Source organism: Erinaceus europaeus, chromosome 7, assembly GCF_950295315.1.
Source record: "Erinaceus europaeus chromosome 7, mEriEur2.1, whole genome shotgun sequence".
Taxonomy (NCBI): domain Eukaryota; kingdom Metazoa; phylum Chordata; class Mammalia; order Eulipotyphla; family Erinaceidae; genus Erinaceus; species Erinaceus europaeus.
The window spans coordinates 76,964,045-76,989,102 of record NC_080168.1 but is presented as its reverse complement, the minus strand read 5'-3'; the positions used below and the strand labels follow the sequence as shown (position 1 = coordinate 76,989,102).

At 41.2% G+C, this 25,058-nt stretch overlaps 2 protein-coding genes across 3 annotated transcripts in view; one reads left to right on the top strand and one right to left on the bottom strand.

The window, feature by feature from the left end:
- GTF2F2 (general transcription factor IIF subunit 2) overlaps positions 1-21,410 on the bottom strand; it is a 193,827-nt gene extending 172,417 nt beyond the window's left edge. The window contains exon 1 of one of the 2 annotated variants that reach the window (XM_060194813.1): positions 21,127-21,410. In XM_060194813.1, the coding sequence (XP_060050796.1) occupies positions 21,127-21,387 (261 nt within the window). In that variant the 5' untranslated portion in view covers positions 21,388-21,410. The remainder of the gene's footprint in view (positions 1-21,126) is intronic. The other variant, XM_007526608.3, reaches the window with a different exon arrangement.
- Positions 20,336-20,818, top strand: LOC107522712 (large ribosomal subunit protein bL33m-like). The gene has a single exon (XM_060194819.1). The coding sequence runs from the start codon at positions 20,368-20,370 to the stop codon at positions 20,563-20,565; it is 198 nt and encodes a 65-aa protein (XP_060050802.1). The 5' UTR covers positions 20,336-20,367; the 3' UTR covers positions 20,566-20,818.
- Positions 21,411-25,058: the final 3,648 nt, after the last annotated feature.

Sequence of the window (25,058 nt, the reverse complement as noted above, 5' to 3'; positions counted from 1 at the left end):
ATTAGTAAATGATGAAACTGGGATTCAAACCACAATTATCTTGCTCTAGGGTTTTTTCTTTTCTTTTTTTTTAAAGAATTTATTTATTTATTTATTTATTTATTCATGAGAAGGGTAGGAGGAGCGAAAGAACCAGACATCACTCTGGTACATGTGCTGCTGGGGATCGAACTTGGGACCTCATGGTTGAGAATCCATTGCTTTATCCACTATGCCACCTCCTGGACCACTCTAGGGTGTTTTCTTAACTAGTATACTATACTATACTATGTCTGTAACTTCAATCAGATCAGAAGAGATTCTTCCCCTACCCCTTTGGAGTCAGGGTTATTGCTGGGGTTCTAGGTCTACAGGATTCCACTGCTCTTGGCAGACTTCTTGAGATGGAGGACAGAGGTGAAGGAGAGACAGAAAGACAACACAGACTGCTCCACCACTCATGAAGCTTCCCTTGTGCAGGTTCTCCTGTGTGGTGGTGAGGAGCTCAACCCATGTCCTCATGCATGGCAAAGTGTGCACTCTCCTGGGTGAGCTATTTCCTGGTCCCCAAAGAAGGGTATTAATTCTCAAAGAAATTACATGCTAAGCTCCTACTATATGCCTTATATCTTTTCTTCTAGGACACAGTTTGAATTCTAAGATCAGTACATGCATCTAAGGTTATCCTATCATGAACTATATAAAGCATGAAGCACACACATGCCTAACATAAAGACAATACCCACTGAGTGTCAGGTGTTACTATTTTCCCACAATGAGCCTGGAGAGATTAACATGATCATCCATGCATAACTGAGTTAGAGAGAACTATCCAGACTGGAAAGGAGGGACTTCCAGAGGTATGGCTATGGAGTAGGAGGAGCCCTTTCAGATAGATCTCCAGATAACTAGAAAGAAAAAAAAAAGCAGTGGAGGGTAGACAGCATAATGGTTATGCAAACAGACTCTCATGCCTGAGCCTCCAACATCCCAGGTTCAATCCCCCTCACCACCATAAGCCAGAACTGAACAGTGTTCTGGTAAAAAATAAATAAATAAATAAAAGAAAGAGAGAGAGAGAGAGAGGAAGGAAGGAAGGAAGGCTGAAACTTCTTCAGAAACTCACTAAGCCACAGGTGAAAGTGGGTGGAAAAGGGGTGAAGAAGAAATACTTGTAATTCAAGAAGCCATACTTGGTGACAGCTGGCTCAAAACTGGAAGTGAAGCAGCAGAACACATTACCTAGGTGAGAGAAGACTGAGGATAACATTCTGGTTCCTCTTCAAGACTGTCAATACAATGCTTGGCTGAATCTAGATTTAGCTGCTGTACAATAGGGGTGAGAATTTAGGGTCCATCCCCAATTTGTTGCTTCCTATTTAGTGACCAAAACAGTTTCCTTTCTGAAACACTTTTCTCTCTTATCTCTCATGTCTTTTCTTTCTTATCTTGTCTACTCTTAATCATGAGTGAGTGATTAAGTGAAAAATCCATGTATAGTTAAAAAGCCATCGGGGCCAGGTGGTGGCACATTTGACTAAGTGCACACAGTATTAATAAGCACAAGAATCTGGCGTGTTCAAGACCCCGCTCCCTACCTGCAGTAGGGACACTTCACTAGTAGTGAAGCAAGTCTGCAGGTGTCTATCTTTTTCCCCTCTCTGTCTCCCCTCCCCTCTCAATTTCTCTGTCCTTTATCCAATGAAAAGAAAAGGGAGGGGGATGACCACTGGGAGTGATGAATTCACAGTGCCAACACCAAGCTGGAGGCCAAAAAACCAAAAACAACACCCTGGAGGCCAAAAACACAAAAACAAAAACAAACAAACAAAAAAACACCTCTGATTGGCTCAGGCTCCCATGGCCTGAAGAGAAAATAAATCACAGCCAAATTCCTGGAGGCAGAACAAAGGATTACTAGCTATACCTCAAGGATTGCGGTAAAGCAAAAATAACTTAAAATTTACAACTGTGAACTCTTTAACTCACTTAGACACAAGTCAATACAGTTAAGTGTGACCGGTGAATTGAAAATAAGTGACAGAGGGATCATTCAAGACTGAAGAAACTGTGCCCAGTGAATGAGGGCACCATCTCACTGTTGCAGTCATCTACTTCTCTTCAATTTGAACACAAGAGATCCTATCTCTTATCTTCCAAAGGCAGTGGTGTCACCATTACAGTAACAATTCCACCCACTCCTGAGACTCACCAAAGGTGACCAGCTTCAGGAGTCCAGGAACCAAAGACCAGAGGCTACCTCACACAATACCTGAACAGCAGCACCCAGGACACAAATTTCAAGACATCAAATACAATGGTCAGACCAAAAAAGAAACACTGCAGAAATGAACCAGGATAGAAACCCAGAAAAAAATTCCAAGTCAGAAGACTAGAAAGGAGGGATCCTAATGAATAGCCTCTTGGAAACTACAATTTTAAGTGAAAGCAGGTCCTCAGATAGCATATTTTTTACTTAACTTAACAAATTCCAAAACAAATTTTGGAATTTGTTTTTTTAATCAACAACAAAATAGAGCTCACATACCTTACCATGACCAAGGATTAGTGTTTAAGCCCCAGCACCATGGACAATAGTGGGGAGGGGGGAGCTCCACAGATGTTAGAGTGATGTTCAATGTCTCTCCCTATCTGAAATTTTAAAAATGAAAAACTAGGACCAGCAAGATAGCTCATCTGGGAGCATGCCTGCTTTGCCATGTACTTACGCCATGTTTGAGCCAGACCCACCATTCTGGTTTCTCTGAGCTGTGGTTTCTCTGTCTATCTGAAAAAGTCACCCCAGAGCACTGAAACACTGGCAAGGGAAGGAAGGAAAGAAGGGAGGGAGAGACAGAGAAAGAGAAGAAACTTAAGGCATCACACATTGGACTTGACTCCTTATTGGCCTGATATCCGCTTTGCTATGCCACTAAAAAGAATAAGAAGTTGTAAAAGATTTAAGAGACAAAGTTTTGAAGATTTCATACCTTAGCAAAACTGCACTGCCCTCCAATTATTCATACAAGCTTAGATTAGACAAACTCCTTATGGTAACCCTATCTACCCCTATTAGGGATAAGAAGAAAACCCACTGACACATAAAATAGCTTTATTAACTCAACTAACTCTGAACTCCAGATTTAGTGTTTAAGGAGGCTTGAATAAAGGCTCAAATGATGTCACTAGGCTTCTTCTACCTTCTCTCTTCTCTCCCCTATGCTGACTCACTTCATACACAGCCTTTCTCCTTGTATAACCAAAAAGCTGGAGCAGCATCTGAAGAATGAGAGTTCTCCTTCCCAAAAGTTTCCAGCAAAAGTCTGTGATGGCTCTGACTAGGTCATGTGTACTTCCTTTGGGAAGTGAGGTAGGGATATTAAGGGGTGTAGGGGGAGGCTCCACAAAGTGAAATCAGAGTGCTGTTAGTGTCAGAGAAAGTATATAATGGTTAGGTAAAAATGTAAACTCAACAACATTTCCTGTCAGAACTAAATACAAGATCTAAAATTGATCTGCACAAATAATGATACACCATCAAAAAAAAGTAATGATATTTGACTACTGGACTATAAATATTATTACTTTATGGTCTCAATCTGATGTATTATCTAACAAATCAGCCCTTTTTTGGCTTTGTTTTTTTATTAGTGATTTAATATTGATTTACAAAATTATAAGATAACAGGGTAGATAATTATAGGAATAATAGTCAACTTATCTTTGATTTTTAACCCCCAAGAATCTTTAACTACTGAAATACAAAAGAAAATCTATATTCTGCAGAGGGCAACCTATTAATTAATCACAAGTTACATTCCCTAGTGGACTCTCTGCAGGTGACGCAAAACACAAGGACCGGTATAAGGACCCCGGTCCGAGGCCCCAGCTCCTCACCTGCAAGGGAGTAGCTTCACAGTGGTGAAGCAGGTCTGCAGGTGTCTTATCTTTCTCTCCCCATCTCTGTCTTCCCCTCCTCTCTCCATTTCTCTCTGTCCTATCCAACAATGACATCAATAACAACAATAGTAATTACAACAATAAAACAACAAGGGCAACAAAAGGGAATGAATAAATAAATAGTTTTTAAAAACTTGTTTTAAAAAAAAGCCCTGCAGGGGAGTTGCTTCACAGTCAGTGAAGCAGGTCTGCAGGTGTCTATCTTTCTCTCCCCATCTCTGTCTTCCCCTCCTGTCTCCATTTCTCTCTGTCCTATCCAACAACAATGACATCAATAATAATTACAACAATAAAACAACAAGGGCAACAAAAGGGAATAAATAAATAAAATAAAAATTAAAAAAGTATCTTAAAAATATATATATAAAAAACCAAAAAATTTCTGTGCAAAATAATTAGCTAATAAAATAAATGGAGTCAGGATTAAGATTGTTATAGACCAGTATGCTGAAGGGAAATGGGAGGGGGGCAAATAATTATAATGATGAACAGAAACGTAGATCCATTAAAGAAAGAAATGAAAACATGCAGATGGGAGGTTGTGAAAAGGTGTTAATTAGAGGCAATGATTCAAAGGGATGAACAACTGTCAGAGTCATAGTACTGAGGAGAGAACTAGAAGTTAAGAGATGGAGGCCAGAATGATTGAGATACAGATTGTCCAAGGGATATTGTCACTGATAATAAAGTCTTAAGGTGTCAGAATATAAGGATTATTTGAACAAATAGCTTGGAATCTTATCTTTCTTTCCCCTTAGGGCTTAACTAGGGAATATAACTTTTGAAAAATATTTATTTATTAAATTTTTTTTAAAAATATTTTATTTATTTCTGAGAAAGATAGGAGGAGAGAGAAAGAACCAGACATCACTCTGGCCGGGGATCGAACTCGGGACCTCATGCTTGAGAATCCAAAGCATTATCACTGCGCCACCTCCCAGACCACAAAATATTTATTTATTATGAGAAAGATAGGAAGAGAGAGAGAGAGAGAGAGAGAGAAAGAACCAGACATCACTCTTGATTATGCTTGAGAGGCCAGTGCTTTTTTTTTTTCTTTTTATCTTCTTTTTAAAAAAATATTTATTGTCTGCAGGTGGGGAGCCAGGGGCTCGAACCGGGATCCTGACGCCGGTCCTTGAGCTTAGCGCCACCTGCGCTTAACCTGCTGTGCTACAGCCCGACTCCCTGGTTATATTTTTATTTTATTTTTAGTTATGATAGAGATAGAAATCAGGAGAGAGACACCTGCAGCCTGCTTCAACACTTATGAAGCCTCTCCCCTGAAGGTGGGGACTAAGGGCTTGAGCCCAGGTCCTAGGGCATGGTAACCAATTATCTTAACTTCAAGCTATTCTCTTAACTTTTTTTTAGATGTTTAACTCCTATCTACACACACACACACACACACACACACACACTTTCATAACTGTACACAAGTAGCTAAAGAAAAACTCAAAACCATGCTAGAGAGGTGGAGCCAGCAGGACCAAATAGAAAGGACCTGTGCTTTCCTCTTCTGTAAAGACAAAAGCAGTACTTGAAAAACCCACACAGAAACAAACTTTCTAGGTGGCAAGATACAGATACCCTTCCCAAAGAATAAACAAGCCCCATCCACACAAACCAACCAGAACAGGAAGAGATCTATAGGATTTGGGATTCTTTTAATTGCCACCAGGTTTATCACTGGGGCTCAGTGCTAGCACTACAAATGTACTGCTCCTGGAGGCCTCTTCTATCTCCCTTCCTTCCTTTCTCTCTTTTTTTCATTAAAATAGAGACATTGAGAGGAGATAAAGGAGAGAGAAAGAGAACCTGCAGACCTGCTTCACCACTTGTGAAGTGTCCCCCTGCAGGAGAGGGGCAGGGGCGGCGCCTCTGCATTAAGGCATTGATAACCCAGGGCTTAAAAGAAGAAAAAAAATTAGGGACTGTTTTTAAGAACACTTTTATAGAGTTCAAAAGAGGCAAGTCAAGCACTGGTCACAAGTCTGCAAGTGTTTCTTGAATAGCTCTGTGCAGGGGCTAGAGGGTGGGGGGTAGGGGGTCTGTGTTGACTGGGTTGGCCCTGTCAGAACTCAAAAGGTGGACCCAGCTGTATCGGCTCGGTTGGAGCCCAGATGCTGGCCCCACCCCATCCTGAGGGTTGTGGTCAGCATCCTTGCTTTTCAGTGGTAGCATGAGGGATGAACAACTCCATAAGAGTGTTTTAAAAATTAACTTCCCAGGAAGTGAGTTAAAAACAATAAAAGCCTGTTCTTGAGTTAAAAAAAAAAAAAAAAAAGGAGAGGGGTAGGGGCTTGAACCTGGATCCTTGAGCATAGTAATATGTGCACTTAAGCAGATGTGCCATGACCCTACCCCATGATCTGGTGGGAAAGGTGCAGGCTGTGTCTGAGGCACAAATTCTAGGAGAACATTCCTTTACTGGATCACAGTCTGTCAGATTCTGTTCCTCGCCAGTCCCAGAGGGTACTCAGAGCTGTCACTACCTACATTGAGACTCTCGTCACATGTAAGAGCTCAACTCCCACCCACAGCAACCTGGGGGCTGCAAGACCAGGAGTTTCTGGTCACTATCTGGGTTCAAATACAGTCCCTAAAGGACCCACATCTTCATAGAACATTAAACATCGAACAAAATGCGAAGACAGGAAATTACTCACACTGGTACACTGTGAATCCTTCCCTGAAGTCTAATCAAAGGCATTTTTCCCCTCAACTCCACCCTTTCTCTTCTCCCCAAGTTCTCTAATCACCCTATCCCCATCAGAACGATGATGTCACAAGTAGCTAGCAGAGTGGCCAGATGACTTTGATGTCCATTGATCCCACCCTCCTGCTATTCACACCCTTGTGTAATGTCTTCAGTTGAGAAAAGAACCAATAACTTGCTTCTGTGATTAGCTTATGTTAAGACTGATTTCTGCCTCATTTTTCTCTGTTTCTCATTTTATACACCTCGATGAAATACACTGGCATGTTGGAGTGGCACATGTGGCCAACCTAAGGGCAGGTCCAGCCAAACTCTCAGTACAACAACCCTTGAGAAACTGAACTCTGCCAACCACAGGAGTTTGGAAACAATCGCTTCACAATTAAGAACTCAGATGAGGATCTAGATTTGACTGTCAGTTGATTGTAGCCTATGTGAGATTTGAACTAAAAGATCCTAATCCACAGAAACTTTTCAATAATAAATCTGTATTTTAAGGTACTGGGTCAGTAATAATGTTATATATGACAAGAGACAAATACACTGAGTGACAAGCATTCTTCCAAAATAATTTAAGTGTATTAATCATTAAATCTTCATATGATTCTATTAACTTCTCAATCTTACAAACAAGGAAACTTAGCAAATTTGATCAAGCGCAGACTTGTAAGCCCCCTACTCCAATTTATTTACTTAGGAGAAAGAAAAAAAAAAAAGAGCATTATTCTGGCACATGTGATGCCAGGGATCAAACTCAGAACCTCATGTTTTAGCAACTATACCACCTCCCTGGCCACTCTTAGTTTCTATTAACTATCTCAATTTTCCTACTTCTCTTTACAGCAAAACTGCCTGAAAGAGTTGTTTTTGCTGGCTGACTATGGTTCCCTTGTAAAATTTTGGTTTATTCTAAGTAGGTTTTCCTGCCAACACTCCACAGGAACTGATGGCCACTGTCACCAACTATCTCTATACCAACAATCAATGTTTAGTCTTCATCTTGCATTCTTTTTTTTTTTTTTTTTTTGCCTCCAGGGTTATTGCCAGGGCTCGGTGCCTGCACTATGAATCCACTGCTCCTGGAGGCCATTTTTCCTGTTTTGTTGCCCTTGTTGTTGTGCTTGTTGTAGTTGTTATTGTTGTCATAGCTGTTGTTGGATAGGACAGTGAGAAATGGAGACAGGAGGGGAAGACAAAGAGGAGAGAAAGATAGACACCTGCAAACCTGCTTCACCGCTTGCGAAGCGACCTCCTGCAGGTGGGGAGCCAGGGGCTGGAACCGGGATCCTTACATCGGCCCTTGCACTTTGCGCCATGTGTGCTTAACCCGCTGCGCTACCGCCCAGCTCCCTTCATCTTACATTCTTACCAACAATATTAGTAAACTAATCATTTCTTCTTTCTTCAAACACTTTCTTCACCTGGCTGCTACATCCTTACTTTCATGAACTCTCCTTTTGATCTGCATAACTAGTTTCAGTCCCCAGACTTCTTTTCTCTGCCCATCCTTGACCCTCTATAGTATAATCTAGTCTCACTGCTTTAAATACCATCTATACTAATTTCAACTTGCAAATTTATAGATAAGTCTAAGCAACTGACCTTTATACAACTTAAACAACAGGAACAGCATAAGGTTTATGCTACACATATAAGCATATTTTCCCCCAATAAGTATAGCTTGGTTCTCCACATCTATGAGTTCTTCATTCACAGACTCAAACAACTTTAAATGGCATTTGGCCGAATCCAGAGACACGGAACCCACAGACATGAAGGGTCAACTATAAGAGGTTTAAACATTCATGGAGTTTGGTATCTGCTAAGGGGTGAGGGTACAGGGTCCTAAAATCAGCCCCCCTTGGGTACCAGGGGATGATTATACATCCAACTGATTATTCAAACTCTCCATCTGAATAGTCAGTAAACATTTCAAACTTAAAAATCTAAGATTCTGATTCGCATCTACCCATGGATGCAAAAAAAAAAAAAAACAAAAAACTAAGATTCTTATTTCTCCCCCATAAGTCTGCAAGTCTGCTCATCCTGCAATATTCCATATCTTAATAAAGGTCAACTCAATTATTCTGGGCACTTCAAGCAGAAATCTGTATAGCATTTCTTTTTTCTCACATGCCACATCCAATCATCTGGCATATTTTGTCAGCAACATTTTCAAACTGTATTTGAATACCAGTCCTTTCTCACAAATTCCAAGGTTACCAACCTTGCCCAAGCCACACTATTTTGCTCCATTTCATTCAGACTGTGGGGGCAGGGTTTGTTGTCAAGAGTTTTAGCACTTCAAGGCTACCTTTTTCAGACACAGAGTCTTTTAACAGGCAACATTTGAACAGATTATTTCATAGTGCTTACTATGTAACAAATACTTTCCTAAGTACTTTACAAGTATTTATCATTTATTTTCAGAACAATTCTATTATTTTTCCATTTTGTAGATGAAAACACTGAAGCACCAAAAAGTTCATATCTAAGGTCTCACAATCACTAGCGGTGAAGCTAAGAATTTAACCGAGGCAGTTTAACCCTACGGTGGCCTTGCCAAAGTAGCCTCTCTAGGCTACTGGCTTCCCATCTCATAGAGTGTAAGTTTTGTGTCTTAGTTGATTCAGCCCCCTTTTTCATGGCCTCATTTCCTACCACATTCTTTCAGTCTACTCTAACTTCATGGGTCAGTGAACAATCTCAGCACCATTTTGACTAAGGGCCTCTGATCTACTATTCCTTCTGTCTAGAAGACTCTTCCCCCAGACACCTGCACTGTATGCTCCATTATTTCCTTAGTTTCTGCTCAAGGATCACCTTGTCAGTGAAAGCCCTTTACACCTCATTGAAAATAGCACCAATTACTTTGCTCACCCTGCTTTATTTCTCTTCAGAGCACTTACCTCTTACTCACTGTATAGCTGCTTTACTGTCTGTTATCCCCCACCTCCACACTAGAATATAATCAATCTGTGAGCAGCAGGTAATCTGTCAAACCCTGAGCATCCAGACTAGCCTGGCACATACTATAACAGAAACGAAGTTACTAATTAATGAATGTTAAAGAAACATTACCTAGTGCCAATTTAACGACAATTACTATAATACAGGGGACCAGGCTGAGACCCCAACCAACACACAGGAGCATCATGCAAACGGGAAACTTCACAAACGTGTAATGGTGCTGTGGTGTTTCTCTCTCTTCATTTCCCACTCTCTATCTGAAATAAAGGAATTAAAAATAAAAATGGAGCAGCAGAATCATAGGTGCAAAGTTCCAGCAAAGCCCTAGGGAAAAACAAAACAGCAGCATAAAAAATTTTTAAAAACCAGCAATATTGGGCTAAAACAAGGATATAGAATTTATATTATTATTTTTATTATTAACATTAGTGATTAGAATTTATTTTTAATAAATTTTATCTTATTCCAGAAACTTTATTTCAGAGATCTATCTTAAATAATGGGGGGGAAGGAGCTAATGCCAAAAGCAAAGTGTTACCAAGTAATCATTATTGCCATGGCTAGTACCCCAAAATGCTGTCAGGATAAAAGAAGATAAGAACATTTTGAAGCCAGTGAACTTTTGGATGAAAAAATCTCTTCTTCAATAAATGACTAAGTCAAAAGATTCTGGGATCAAACTGTTGGGAGACTATGACCTTAACTATCAAACATGAAAACAATCCTAAGTAAAATAAATGAATAATTAAATACACATTATGACAAATTTCAGAATCAAATTCAGCACAATTAGTTGTATCTAATACAAGCAACTGCCAACTTAAAAATAGTGTTCCAGAAGCTAACTGATAAAAAAAAAAAGTTTGGAATTCACACTACATTGTCAACATTTTAAAAATAAAAACAGGGTCCCCAAGTAAGTCTACCAGCTTATGTAATTCAAAAAGTGACCAATGGAGGAGGAACATAATGAAGATTGCACAACAATCACATATAGCTCTCTCCATACCAAAAACTTATGGAAATGGCTTCTCACAGGCTTCAACTCATCAAGTGTGAACAGTGGGAGCAAGAGGGGAAAGGAAATATGGCATATATGCATGGTTCCAAGGTTCCAAAATATATCTTTAAGATAGATACATAGAAGCAGAAACAGTGAAAGATACCATAGCACTTCCTTCAATGTGGTGGGGGCTGGACTTGAACCTGGGTTATGCACATGGTAAAGCAATGATGCACTAAAAGCTATTTCAACAGCCCAACAGTTTTTTTTTTAAATAAAAAACATTTTTCTTTTAAATTAAAAATTATATATACTTAAAAAAAAATTATATATACTTAAGGTATACTGTGATAAAAAAATACATAATAAGATTGTATATCATGATAAAAAAATAATACCAGTTACTATAGTCAAGTTAATAAGCATATAATCTCACATAATGAGTATGTGATGAGAGCACCTGGAATCTACTTAGTAAATTCTCTCAAAACATGCTTGACAATGTCACATGTCAGCTATCTGTGCTTACACTATCTCCCCATTCATTAAAGAAAATCAGATGAAGACAAGATAATAGGCATAATGGGATGTTTTCTCAGATTTCTCAAGACCAGAGAAAGTGACAGAAAATAACTCATTTAAGCATTATTTCCTTGCTGAATCATCCCTAGAACCCCTAGACTTAGACTAGATCAAGTTCTTTAGTTATTCATACTAACAGAAAAGCCTTGCTTTAGTGTCTTTATCTGTTAGTTACTGTTTGTATTAAGACTAACATTTGGTTGATGCATTTTCTGCATCAGACTATAAGCCCCAGTTAGAACATGTCTGTCTTTATTCACCATAATAAACCTGCTGAGTGTCTAGCACAATGCCTGGAAATCACTGAAAGCTTGTTGAATCAGTCTGTCCACCAGTCACTCAAACTGGCTAAAGGAATAAAGTCTGCTGGGAAATTGTGCCAATGCAGTCACATCTGCCATGTTGTCCCCTCAGGCTACTGCTAGTTCCCTGGAGAGTTGGGACATTCTCGGAGTGCCTATTCAGCCATGTTGTGCCCTCAGGACATTGTCTATATCCCGCGATATCTGGAGTGCTCTGGTTACTCCTCCCCCCTCCCATTCTCACGAGAGTTATCATCCTATCCTGGAGTGCTATGGTTACTCCTCCCCCTTCCCATTCTCGAGAAAGCTACTATAAAAATCCTTCGTTTTCCGCACCTCGCTCTCTTGCCGGCGCTCCACTCTGGTGTTCAAATGCAGGAAAAGTTACTGCGTGAGGCGGCCATTTTCTCTACCTCCACGTGGCCCAACCTGCTTCTCTAACACCCAACTCTGAGGTGCCAGCGCAAATAAAGATTTGTGTTTCCTCTTCGCTCCGGACCCTCTCTCTCTCTTCTCTGCGGCCCGCGCACTACAACATCTGGCTCTACAACAAAAGTCAACCCTGCATTTGAATCCAAGGTGGTACAGCGTCATGTACTAACATCACTCACCCAAGTTTCTTTGCCAACTTTCATCATCAAGTATCTAGCTTCCCAACTACTAGTCTCCAAAGTTCTGTTTCTTCCAGAGTGCAAGCAAATTAAGAGCATGGTAGTGATGTGACACCCATGTCACCATTTAGGGCTAAAGTCTTATCCCCCCCAAACACACACACACCTATTGGCAGTGTGACTACAGACAGCCTCACCTGTTGGAATGCCTACACTGAAGAGAGACCCTTAAGGGAAAGGGGTTTGGGAACGTAGTGCCTTATGATGGAGGATGACAATTTGGTGGAGGATGAAGTATACTGATATCTATCTTGGGAAAATGTGAAACTACCCCTGTGTGACAACAATCAACATTTCCTCAATAAAATGATACTAAAGTAAAAAAAAAAAAAAAGATGGGAGTTGGGCAGTAGCGCAGCAGGTTAGTGCACATGACGCAAAGCGCAAGGATTGGCATAAGGATCCCGGTTAGAGCCCCACTCCCCACCTGCAAGGGAGTCGATTCACAGGTGGCGAAGCAGGTCTGCAGGTGTCTTTCTCTCCCCCCTCTGTCTTCCCCTCTCTCCATTTCTCTCTCTCCTATCCAACAACGATGACATCAACAATAATAACTACAACAACAATTAAAAAAACAAGGGCAACAAAAAGGAAATGAATAAATATTTTTAAAATATTTTTAAAAATATAAATAAATAAATAAATAAAATTTGTAAAAAGAGAGAGAGACTTAAGCCAAGATTCCCCACGTTTCCTGGAGCAGATCACCACTACTATTTGGTCAACACAGGGCAACCCCCTAAGGACTCTGTGGAATCATCCTTGGGTTTCACTGAGACTCAATCATATACTCTGCAAATCCTCAGTAACCTCCTTTCCATCCTGAGGTGGTGAGCACTCCACAATAAACCCCTGACAGCTAATCCCATTCCATAATCAGCTTCCCAGGAAAACCAACCTATGGCAGGCAGCTTTTAATCTCACATTTATCTTTTCTTAAAGATAAATTGACAGAACTGATAAAAGCCAATCATTGAAATAGGCACCTCAGGCAGAGGAAACAGCATAATGATTATGCAAACAGACTCCTGCCTAAGGTCCCAGATTCAACCCCCGCCCCGTACCACCATAAACCAGAGCTGAGCAGTGCTCTGGTTAAAAAATAATAATAATAGAAATAGTCACCTCTGCCCCAATTTTATAATGTGAAAAACATAATCTGTACCTGCTTCATGTTTGTTTTGTGAAATACTTAGTACATGAGAAATCTTTTTTTTCCTCTTCTTTTCTTTCCCAGGGTTATTGTTGGGGCTCGGTGCCTGCACTACAAATCCACTGCTCCTGGAGGCCATTTTTTTTCCCATTTTTGTTGCCCTTGTTGTATTTATTGTTATTGTTGTTGGATAGGACTGAGAGAAATCAAAAGAGGAGAAGACAGAGAGGGGAAGAGAAAGATAAGACACCTGCAGACCTGCTTCACTGCTTGTGATGCAAACCCCCTGCAAGTGGGAAGCGGGGTGGTGGTGGTGGTGGTGGTGGTGGTGGTGGTGGTGGTGGTGGTGGTGGTGGTGGCTTAAACCGGGATCCTTATGCTGGTCCTTGCACTTTGCACCATGTGCACTTAACCTGCTATGCTACCACCTGGCCCCCTATGAGAAATCTTAAGTTTCTTTTTCTCGTATTATCTCAAGGCTTGGGGATATCACCATTCAGTCTCATCTCTTTCTGGTATGGAACTCTTTGGTTGCCAAGGACCAAATGCTGAACTATCTGAGAAAAATAAAAGCTAAGCATAGGGTAGTAGGTAGTAGTAGTTCACTCAGTTGAGCACATACGCTAGCAGGAGGCAAGGAGCTAGGGTTCAAGCCTGAAGCACCCACCTGCAGAGAGGAAGCTTCAAGAACTATGGAAGAATGCTACAGGTCTCGCTCTCTCTCTCTCTCTATCTCTATCTCTGTGTCACCCCAGCAAAAGAGAATGGAAAGGGGAAAAATAAAGGGTGGCCAGAGTGTTTTAGTCATTGGGGCTGACACAGCTCCAGCAATAAGCCTGGTGGCAAAAAAAAAAAAAAAAAAGCTAAATTTAATAACATCTTAGTTGTTGAAGATATAATATTCACAGCAGGATAGTCTCCAGTCCTAATCCTCTCCAACAAACACTAACCAAAACACTAATAAGAGGAAGGTTGGTTAGGCTAGAAAGAATTTTTGCTGGCTAGAAAGCTGTGTGTTAGAACTACCGCCAGTTCTTAGAAGTATCTCTACCTGTGTATTCCTAAAAAGAGCATTTCTTATATACTTTAGGCCCTAGCACAAATATTCATGACTTGGAAAAAAAAACAAAACGAAAAAAAACTCCTACTAGTCCTAAGAACTTTGTCAGCTTTATCTTCTCCTCATCCCCATTATATATTATACCTTACCATCTAGACAGCCAAAACTAGGCTGACTTTTCAAGATGTGCAAGTACTGAAAGTTAAAGAAAATAAATAAGCCAAACTATATTTAGTTATCACCCAATTTTTTCCCCTTTTTTAAAAAATTTCTTTATTGGGGGATTAATGGTTTACAGTCAACAGTAAAATACAATAGTTTGTACATGCGTAACATTTCCACATAATAACACAACCCCCACTAGGTCCTCCTCTGCCAACATGTTTCAGGACACAAGCCCTCTCCCCCTACCACCACCCCAGAGTCTTTAACTTTGGTGCAATACTCCCCCAATGTTTAAATCATGATTTAGTACAGGGTGTGCAGCAGTAGAATGACTGGCTACCTAACCATGACAACAAGAACAGGACTATACAAAGCTATGAGGCTAAAAATGTTTTGTAACGTGTTAAATTATTTAAAATGTTACTATCAAAATGTTTACATCACCATTCCCTTGCCTACCAAAGATGTTCAAAACTCCAAAAATGCTTTGGGTTGGTGAGATAGCTCCTCACCTGCTTCGCCATGTAAGCTACCCAAGTTTGAGCCTGACTCCCCACTGCACTGGAGGAACCTCTGGTTCCTAGTGTCTGTTCCTCTCCTCTTTTGTCCCTGTGGGTCTCTATCTGAAAAAAAAAGTCAGCACTGAGTAGTGAAGCCCTGATGATGACAAAAACAAACAAAATCTATAGCAGAAATTTTGGATATTCCGGTACACAACCTACTACTTATTTGCCTTTCCCTGAAGACTCTACTTCTCGTCAGCCCTGCTGGAAAGTGTCCCCCTCCCCCCACCCCCGCCAGCCCCCAACTAATAAACTAATAGGATCTTACTTATTTATTTTTATTTTGGATACAGACAGAAATTGAGAGGGGAGGGGGAGACACACAGAGAGAGGGAGATACTAGCAGCCCAACTTCACTGCTCATAAAGGTTTTCCTGCAAGTGGGGACCTGAGCCTGGGTCCTTGCACACTGTAATGTGTGTGCTCTACCAGATGTGCCACCATCTGCCCCCCACACAGGATCCTCTTAAATCATCACCTTCTGCATGGAATCTTCCATGTCAGTCAAACAATTTTATTGCTGAAAACATTCAGAGACTTTATACATGTAGCTCATATTGTATTTAGCGTATTCTTTTTTTTAATTTATTATTAGATAGAGACAGAGAAAAATTGAAAAGAGAGAGGGAGGGAGGAAGGGAGAGATGGAGGGAGGGAGGGAGGGAGGGAGAGAGAGAAAGACTGACCTGCATCCTTGCTTCACCACTCCTGAAGCTTTCCCCCTGCAGGTGGGGACCAGGGGTTTGAACCTAGGTGCTTGTGCACTGTAATGTGTGCACTTAGCCAGGTACATGACAGACTGACCCCAAGTAATTAGCCCATTCTATATCTGTCAATTGATCAAATTTATAGAGCAAATACAAGTTGACCCATAAGCTTTGAGAAACTCTAAGAAGGCACATAAAGAAGTCCTCTCTCCCCAATGGTGGACCTACCATGCAGCAAATGACCTTCAATGAGCAAAATTCCACATATTATTCATAAAAAGAAATAATAAAAATAGAATACACTTGAGATCAGCATGTTGTCTATTCACTAATTCTGACTGGATAAGAATAAAGATATTCTCTAAGCAACACGTTATATTTTAATACCACACAAAGAAAGCTAAAAATGAAACAGGCCATTACAATTTGGCACATTCAGATCACCTATTCCTATAATTAAGAAATGAAAATCCTCCAAGTACCTTCAAAGTATGAGCATGAAAATCACCCTGGAAACTAATCCCTGTAAAGATTAAACAAGTTCAAACTACCTGACAGGTGTGTAAATCAAATCTCATTGCCTACTGAGACTTCTTAAACTGGGGCAGAAATAAAAACTCTCTAAGGGGAGATGTGGATGGATTTTAGAACAGAAAGTATTTCTAGGTAAGCTTCATCTTCTTTCAGAGATAAGGTGGTCAGAGTGCAAAAACTGCAAGAAAGTCTTTTTCACACCTATGAAAGAGGTGTTTGCAAGCCTGCTATTATGATACTTAAGATTAGAAAAAGAATATGATATGCCCCAAGGAAACAATGACATTACAGGCAAAATGGTTCAACAGGTAAGAGTGTAGGATTTGAGGGGGCAAGGTGGTGGCACAGCTGGTTAAGTGTTCACATTACAGTGCACAAGGACCCCGGTTCAAGCCCCTGGTCCCCGTCTGCAGGGGGAAAGCTTCCTGAGTGGTGAAGCAGGGCTGCAGGTGTCGCTCTCCCTATCACTCCCTCCCCTCTTAATTTGTCTTGATCCATTAAAAAAAAAAAAGTATGGGATTTGTATACGTGAGGTTCCCGCTCTGAACCCCAGCAACCCACTCACATGTAGTAATTAAAGAACAAGCAAAAAACTTATAACTACCTTTGTAAAACAAATATAAATCATTGGCTTTTAGTTCCTCTTATAAGAGATAAAAAGTAGGGAGCCAGGCGGTAGCGCAGCAGGTTAAGCCACATGGCACAAAGTGCAAGGACCAGCATAAGGATCCTGGTTCGAGCCCCAGCTCCTCACCTGCAGGAGAGTCGCTTCACAAATGGTGAAGCAGGTCTGCAGGTGTCTATCTTTCTCTCCCCCTCTCTGTCTTCCCCCCTCTCTCCATTTCTCTCTGTCCTATCCAACAACGACATCAAATAACAACAATAATAACTACAACAATAAAACGACCAGGGCAATAAAAGGGAAAAAAAACAAATAAAATATAAAAAAAATATTTTAAAAAAAGAGATAAAAAGTATATCTTACTTATTACATATTATGTAAGAGAACAATATAATTTATATGTAAATATGTAGAAGAAAAATATATATAAACACCATAACTATTTAGCTTGTTCACTTTTTAAATTTGTGATTAATAGTGGGTGACAAGACTCTAAGGTTACAGAGTGTAGTTCCACAGCACACCCACCACCAAAGTTCTAGGTCCCCACCTTCTCACCTTCCAAATATAAACACCAAAGTTCTTGCAAGTCTTAGAAACAGTTTATTCGTAGAAACAGTTTATTGGCTTCTGTTTGTTTGCTTTTTGTTTTTGCAAGTTCATGTGTATCAGTTTTCTAGATTCCATATTAATGAAACCATCCAGTACTGGTCTTTCATCTCTTTACTTATTACACTAAGCATAATCACCTCCACTTTCATCCATTTTGTCCCATGGGACACTCATCTTTTTAATTACATAGTATTCCATGAAGTATATATTCCATAATTTTTTTTTTGCCTCCATACCTTGGGGCTAGGTGCCTGCACTAAAAATCCACTGCTCCTGGAGGCAATTTTTCCATTTTATTGGATAGGACAGAGAGAAATAAATTGTGAGAGGAGGGTAAGATAGAGATGGGGAGAGGAAAGATAGATACCTGCAGATCTGTTTCACTGCTTGTGAAGCAACCCCCACACACACACAGGTGGGGAGTTGGGGGCTAGAACAGGGATCCTTGGGTCCTTGCACTTCGTACTATGTGTGCTTAACCTGGTGCACTACCACCCAGCCCCCTTTTCCAAATAACTTCTTTCTCCAGTCATCTGGTAATGGGTTTTCCATTGTTTGCATTCTTTGGCTCTTGTGAATAATGCCAGCTTATTCATTTTAGAGTAATTACATTATTTCATGTTTTCTTTAGTCACTCATCAGTTCCTGATAACTTTCACTGAAAAGTTTCCCTAACTACTCAGATTTCATTACCACATACCTTCAACCCTGCGATGATTTTTCTAATTTTCACACTGGTTATCTTTCTCTCAAGCTTTTTATGTTTACCTGAAAGAATAAATTTCAGGTTCACAAAATAGCAGAATGGCTATGCAAAAAGACTAATCCCAAGGCCATGCAGTGGCACACCAGATTATCACACACATTATAGAGTGCAAGGACCCAGGTTCAAGGCCCCAGTCTCCCTCCACCTGTGGGGGAAAGCTTCACAAGTGGTGACGCAGGGCTATAGGCGTCTCTCTGTCTCTTTCCCTCTATCTCCCCCTCCCCTCTCAATTTCTATCTCTATCAAATAATAAATAGGTTAAAAAATATTTTAAGACTAATCCCTCCAAATGAGTCCTTACTGCTAGTAGATTAAAGTTAAAGCATTGCAATTTCTCAATGAGATGACCCCAACTTTCTTTTTTACAGACCCAGAATGTACTCTATGTAAAAATAATCTGTTAGCCAACACATACACTGTTCATCCACATTTTCAATCTTGCAGTTCTTTTACATTCTGCAAAGTAAATTATGCTATGCCTATCTCCACCCATTCAAACCTTGTGAAGCAAATGACAATTTGAGCACAGATGCATCTGTCTACATTTCCAGCACAATGTATCTCAAGGTCGGCCACTGGAGGGAAAGGGGGCTTTTTTCAGCCTGAAAGGAAAATCTTCTCACTTAGCATATAGTGAGAGAGAGAGAAAGAGAGAGAGAGAGAGAGAAGCGCTGGTTTACTCCAGCCTAAGATAACTCAAATGAGTGCACAAAGGCCAGGACTGAAGTAGGTCACACATTCATTTATCACGTGTCTGATAAGCAATTACTACATATTAAGTACAATTCTGTTTGTGATTGGCAATGGTTCTATGTTCAAGGATTGTGACTATGAATCCAAATGAAGGGTTAGTGGGAGTCAAGGAGGTAGCCAACCAATACTGAACAAATGAACAATGAATGGCTTTAGTGGTGGCAACTTCCTTTAAAAATAAATATAGGGGAGTTGGGCAGTAGCGCAGCGGGTTAAGCGCACGTGGTGCGAAGCTCAGGGAACAGTATAAGGATCCTGGTTCAAGTGATCCCGGCTCCCCACCTGCAGAGGAGTCGCTTCACAGGTGGTGAAGCAGGTCTGCAGGTGTCTATCTTTCTCTCCGCCTCTCTGTCTTCCCCTCCTCTTTCCATTTCTCTCTGTCCTATCTAACAACAATAACATCAATAACAACAACAATAATAACTACAACAATAAAAACAACAAGGACTACAAAAGGGAAAATAAATAAAATTTTAAAAATTAAAATAAATAAATAAATATAGGATTGGACAACGAAATAGCTCCCATGGATATGGGACTGTTTTGCCTTGCTGTGTGACGCAAGTAGGAGCCCCACCACCACTGCACTGAAGGAAGCTTCAGTGCTATGGTCTCTCTCACTTTCTCTCTGCCTGTCTCTATCTTAAAAAAGAAAAAGAGAAAAAAAAAAAAGGAACAAATACAGGATTGACCTGCGAATCATTCAGAGAGCCCCTCAAATTTAACTGATGAGAACTCAATCATGTGATAAAACCAGTAAATGAAACATCAACAAAATAAAGGTCCCCTAAATTTTGTTTCAGATTCACGCTGTCACATTTACCCTTTGAATAAACTTGGAATCTCCTCTGAAATGCCCCTTGGACATAAAAGATAGCTGCCTTGGTGGCAGGGTAGTGGTGCACCAGAGAGAGCACAAGGAAGAACCCAGGTTCAAGCCCCCAGTCCCCACCTGCTATGGGGAAGCTTCACAACAGGTGAAGCAGTGCTGCAGGTGTCTCTCTTTCTCTCTCCCTGTGTCCCCTACCCCCCCCCTAGGTGTTTCTCTGTCCTATTAAAGAAGAGAAAACAAAAAAGCAAAGATTTCTGTCTTCACAAAAACTCACTGGCAATCGGCCTGATCCCTCAACTCTCAAAGAACCCTGCAGCTCAACGGCCACTCCTTCAGGAGTGAATTCTGGAAGCTCTTTGCTCTCTGGAGAACTCCCATCAAGAGAGCTCAACAGAGGACTGTCAAGGGCTTGTCGCCATGTTCCTGTCATTAGTTTCCCTTGCCAAGAGCAAGTCAAAAGTCATTCTGGTGAGAATGGTGAGTGAAACTGGGACAGGTTTCTCCTTCAACACGAAGAGGAGCAAACTGCGGGAGAAACTGACTCTGTTGCATTATGATCCACTTGTGAAACTAAAAGTCCTGTTTGTGGAACAGAGAAAAATACGCTCCCTCTAAACAATGGATTGAAAATGAATTTGATTTATAAATGAGAAGCCCAAGGGTGGGATACCGATGCAGAAATTCTGCAGCTTGTCATAAAAGAAGAGGAAATGGTACGGAATCACTGCCTCCTGTGATTTGAAGGCCATTGTGAAGGAAAACAATACAGTGAAAGAAAGTTCTTCGTGTCGGGACATATATCATTGCATCACATTTATTTATCTTTCTGGATATTTTTATAGCCCTTAATAAAGCATATTAAATAAAATTTTTTTTTTTAAAAAAGAGCTCAACAGAGACGAACTCGTTCTACTTTCTGGCCAGAAGAAAGTTGCAAAGCAAACGCACAACTCAACTTCCTGCCGCAACACCAGCTCCAGCCAGAGGCTGGGCTTCCTCAGCCCGGGCTCACGGGCACCACTCAGATGGGGGGAGAAAGGCTGCACTCCGGCAGGGTCCAACTCCGTGGGCAGCAAAACCACGCGCAGCACGGCAGCAGGGGCATCCTCGTCCGCAAAGAGAAAAGAGAGCGAGTCCCGTCTCTGGGGACACCTGGACGTGCGGGAAAGCGTTTACCTTCACCAGCCACACGCCGGTGTTCTGCTTGGCGCCGGTCAGGTCGAGTTCCCCGCGCTCCGCCATGGGGCTGTCCCCGGGGACGTGAGCGGGTCTCAGGAGCAGGAGGTTGGGAGGGCGACACACCAGAGCACAGGACAAGCAGGGACGGAACACCGACCCGGCAGAGCCCAGGTCCACCTTCCGGGACGTGGGGAATCCAGGCAGAGGAACACGCCGCCGGGAGGCATGCCGGGAGACTGCGCCTGCGTAAATCACCATCACTACGGCGCGCTGCTGCAGACAAACTTCCTGCTTCCGCGACTAAGTGGGCGTGACTGCTGGAGCCACCCGAGGCTTTACAATCCCGTAACTTGAGCCAAGTGTCTGCAATATGGTCAGGGCAAGTGAAATGTCAGAATACGACAGTAGAGTTAAAAAGTAAAAAGAAAAGAAAAAGTGGCAAAGACTGTCAGTATTTGTTCAACTCTGGCTAAGCCTTGGAAGGACAGGGCAGGAGTTGTAAAAAGAAAGTGAATTAGCACAAAAGGGCACTGGAAGTGGACTGAGTAAATCCCGGGTGCACTGAAAACATGCTGATGCCTCTGACTAAGGAAATTCCAAAGCCAAAAGTCCCTATCATTAATTATACCAGTGGCAATAAACATGTAAAAGGCAAACCTCATTGTTTAGGTCCCCTACTTAAAAGTTTCCAATCTTCTTGCCTCTAGAATAAAGTTCAGCCTTCTCTACATAGGCCCTCTCAGTTTTATCTCTGCTATTCAAGTCACTAACCACACAGAACCCTTGAGTCTTTCCTCAACACTCAGGCTCTCCAGACTCAATTATTCTAAGACTCGCACTAGATTCAGATGTTCTGTTTTTCCTTTACCCTCTGTCTTACCCTTTTCCTCGGCCTGGGTGGAAATGACTTGCTATGAGAACTATCAACTCCCCCAGAAGAAGTTCGTTCTCTCCTTCTCCCTCTATGTCTAGCTCTATCTCACTTCATCACAGTGCGTTACTTAGCAGGTTCCACTATAATAAACACATTTACATGCTACATTTGCATTCCAAATTGTGAGCTCTTTCTAGGCAGAAACAGTTGTTTTATTCACTTTACATCCACAACATCAAGCACAGTGCTTGACACACTGTCAGATTTCAATAAGTTTTGGCTGAATGAACATTTACTAAATAGTAACAAGTGAATGAGACTGTAAAAATGGCAAGTAATATTTTGAATCACACACCCGGCCATGCACAAAACTGAAAAAAAGTCCCTTGTCTGTGTGCTCAGAAAAGGCCACCAGGTCTCTGAGATCCACTGGGAAAAATAATAAGCAAGATGAGAGAGAGACCAGGCATTTCTTTAAAAGGAAGATTGTATTCTTGTACCACAACCTGGGGATGGGTCTTAAAATATATAAAAGATAAGTAAGTAAACAGAACAAAGTTAAGCTTTGATCAAGTAAAAAGGATAAGTTAAAATATTAGACCATGAGAGATGGGTGCCTGAGGCAGTGTAATAATGGACTTTAAAGGATTATGACCTTGATTTTTATCTATGGTCATCATGTGTGTGTGTGTGTATATATATGTGTGTGTGTGTGTGTGTGTGTGTTTTACCAGAGCACTTCTCAGCTCTGGTTTATAGTTTATGAACACTGCTTAGCTCAGTCTCTCTCCATCTCTCTCTCTTTCTCTGCCTTCTATATCTAAATATAGAAGTTATCCCAGGAGTGGTAAAAACCACACATATGCCAGGTCCTGCTTCTGTAAAAAAGAAAGACAAAGGGGAAAAAAAAATGTGTGTGTGTGGGGGGGGGAGGGCACACTCATATAAATGGCTAAAGAGAAGAAATGACTAGAGAAAAATGAGAAATTTGAAAATGTTACCTTCTTTTATTTTTCTGTTTTTATTTTCCACCATTTTTAAGATTAAAGGGCAAAGAGAGAGAGTAAAGAGACCACAATAGCAAAGCTTCCTTCAGTGCATTGGGGACCAGGCTCAAACCTGGGTCACACACACACAGCAAAGCAGCACACTATCCAAATGAACTGTTTCATCTGTCTAAAAGTGAAGATGTTGGGAATGATATTATACAGGGAAGAAAAAAAGCAACTGAGTACCTCACCCTCAAAGTAGAATAAATGACCAACTTTCCCAATCTGTCCTTTTTCAATCTTCCTTCCAGTTTGAGGATGGGCATCTATGGAACTGTTTGTGAGAGTCAAGGAGGACAAAGCTCTGTGGAACAGTCATAGGTTTACTCTGGATACCAACAATCATGTATTTTGCTGCCAGATCCTTTCCCTTCTTAAAGACTTACTGCATGGCAGAGTCTAATATATGAGAGTCCAGCTTTATGTCCCTTCCTCCACAATCCTACACTCTTAATAGTCATCATTACATATGCTCTCTTGACTTGTGCTTGTATACATTCTAAAACCTAAGTAGTTCTTTTGGAGTATAGCACACTTAAGTATAGGTCACACTTTGTAACTCACCTTTTGAAGTTGTTTGGGACTAGAATTAATTATAGTCCTGGGAGCAAAGAGGGGTAATGAATAAGTAAGTGGTCCTGAGAAGAATTAACACTGTTATACAAGGCAGCCACCTTCTGAGGAGTCATTATAATTTCCTTAGGGATTTGTAGGGAGTCAAGGAGTCACTTCAACTGAAGGTGAGGTAGCTGCTTCTACTGAGGGTGGATACTTAACCTGGCAAAGAAATCTCATTAAAATGTAGGGACTTGGACCGGGTGGTGGCATACCTGGTTGCATGCACAAGCACCTGGATTCCAGCCCCAGGTCCCCACCTGCAGGGGGAAAGCTTGGCAAGTGGTGAAACAGTGCTATAGGTGTCTCTTTTCCTCTCTCCCTCTCTATCTCCCACTTCCCTCACAATTTCTGGCTTTCTGCCAGACTTCCCGGGGCAGCTGACCTCACCAGTGTATCCTGGGAACCCCAACTCTCCAGAACCCTGCCCCACTAGGGGAAGATAGAAACAGTCTGGGAGTATGGGTTGACCTGTCAAAACCCATGTCCAGAGGAGAAGCAATTATAGATGTCAGACCTTTCACCTTCTGCACCCCATAATGATCTTGGGTTCATACTCCCAGAGGGATAAAGAAAAAGAAAGCTTCCAAGAGAGGAGATGGTATACAGAACTTTGGTGTCTTATCCAAATAAATAAATAAATAAGTAAAAATTTCTGGCTTTCTCTATCCAATAAATAAAGACAATAAAAAAATTAAATGTAAAGACTCAATAATCCCTACTTAAATAGATATATATTTATAAAAGAAACCAGAGCAATACTCAATTCAAGTAGATACTATGCCAGGGGGAGAGAGAGAGGGAGAAAGACACCTGCATATCTGCTTTGCCTCTTACTACGTGTCCCTGCTAATTGAAACTAAAGCCCCAGGCATGCACTTTTTTTTTTTGCTGTAGTTATTGTTGTCGTTGTTCGATAGGACAGAGAGAAATAAATAGAGGAGGGGAAGACAGAGAGGAGGTAAGAAAGACAGACACCTGCAGACCCGCTTCACTGCTTGTGAAGCAACTCCCCGGGCAGGAGGGGAGCCATGGGCTCAAACCGGAATCCTTATGTGGGTCCTTGCGCTTTGCGCCATGTGCGCTTAACCCACTGCGCTACCAACATGCAATTCTTGAGCATGCAGTTCCTGAGTCAAGCTTTACTCCCTGACACTCAATGTTCCCAATTCATGAGTTTCTCCACATATCCACTTCTCAGCTTATAAGATTCCACTTCTCCCTAGTCAGGCGATAACTCAGTAAATCCTGGCTAGGCTACGAATGTAATGTGTGTTATATTTCTGCTACTCACAGGACAAAAGTCCATCAGAGGACACATAGTAGCTTCCAGCCCTCTTGTAATGTCTGGAAATTAAAATCCAAAGTCCCTCCTTTGCTTCCATTGTTTT

Coding starts and splice junctions, on each gene's coding strand:
- LOC107522712 (XM_060194819.1), top strand. CDS start 20,368: ATGTTCCTGTCATTAGTTTCCCTTGCCAAGAGCAAGTCAAAAGTCATT.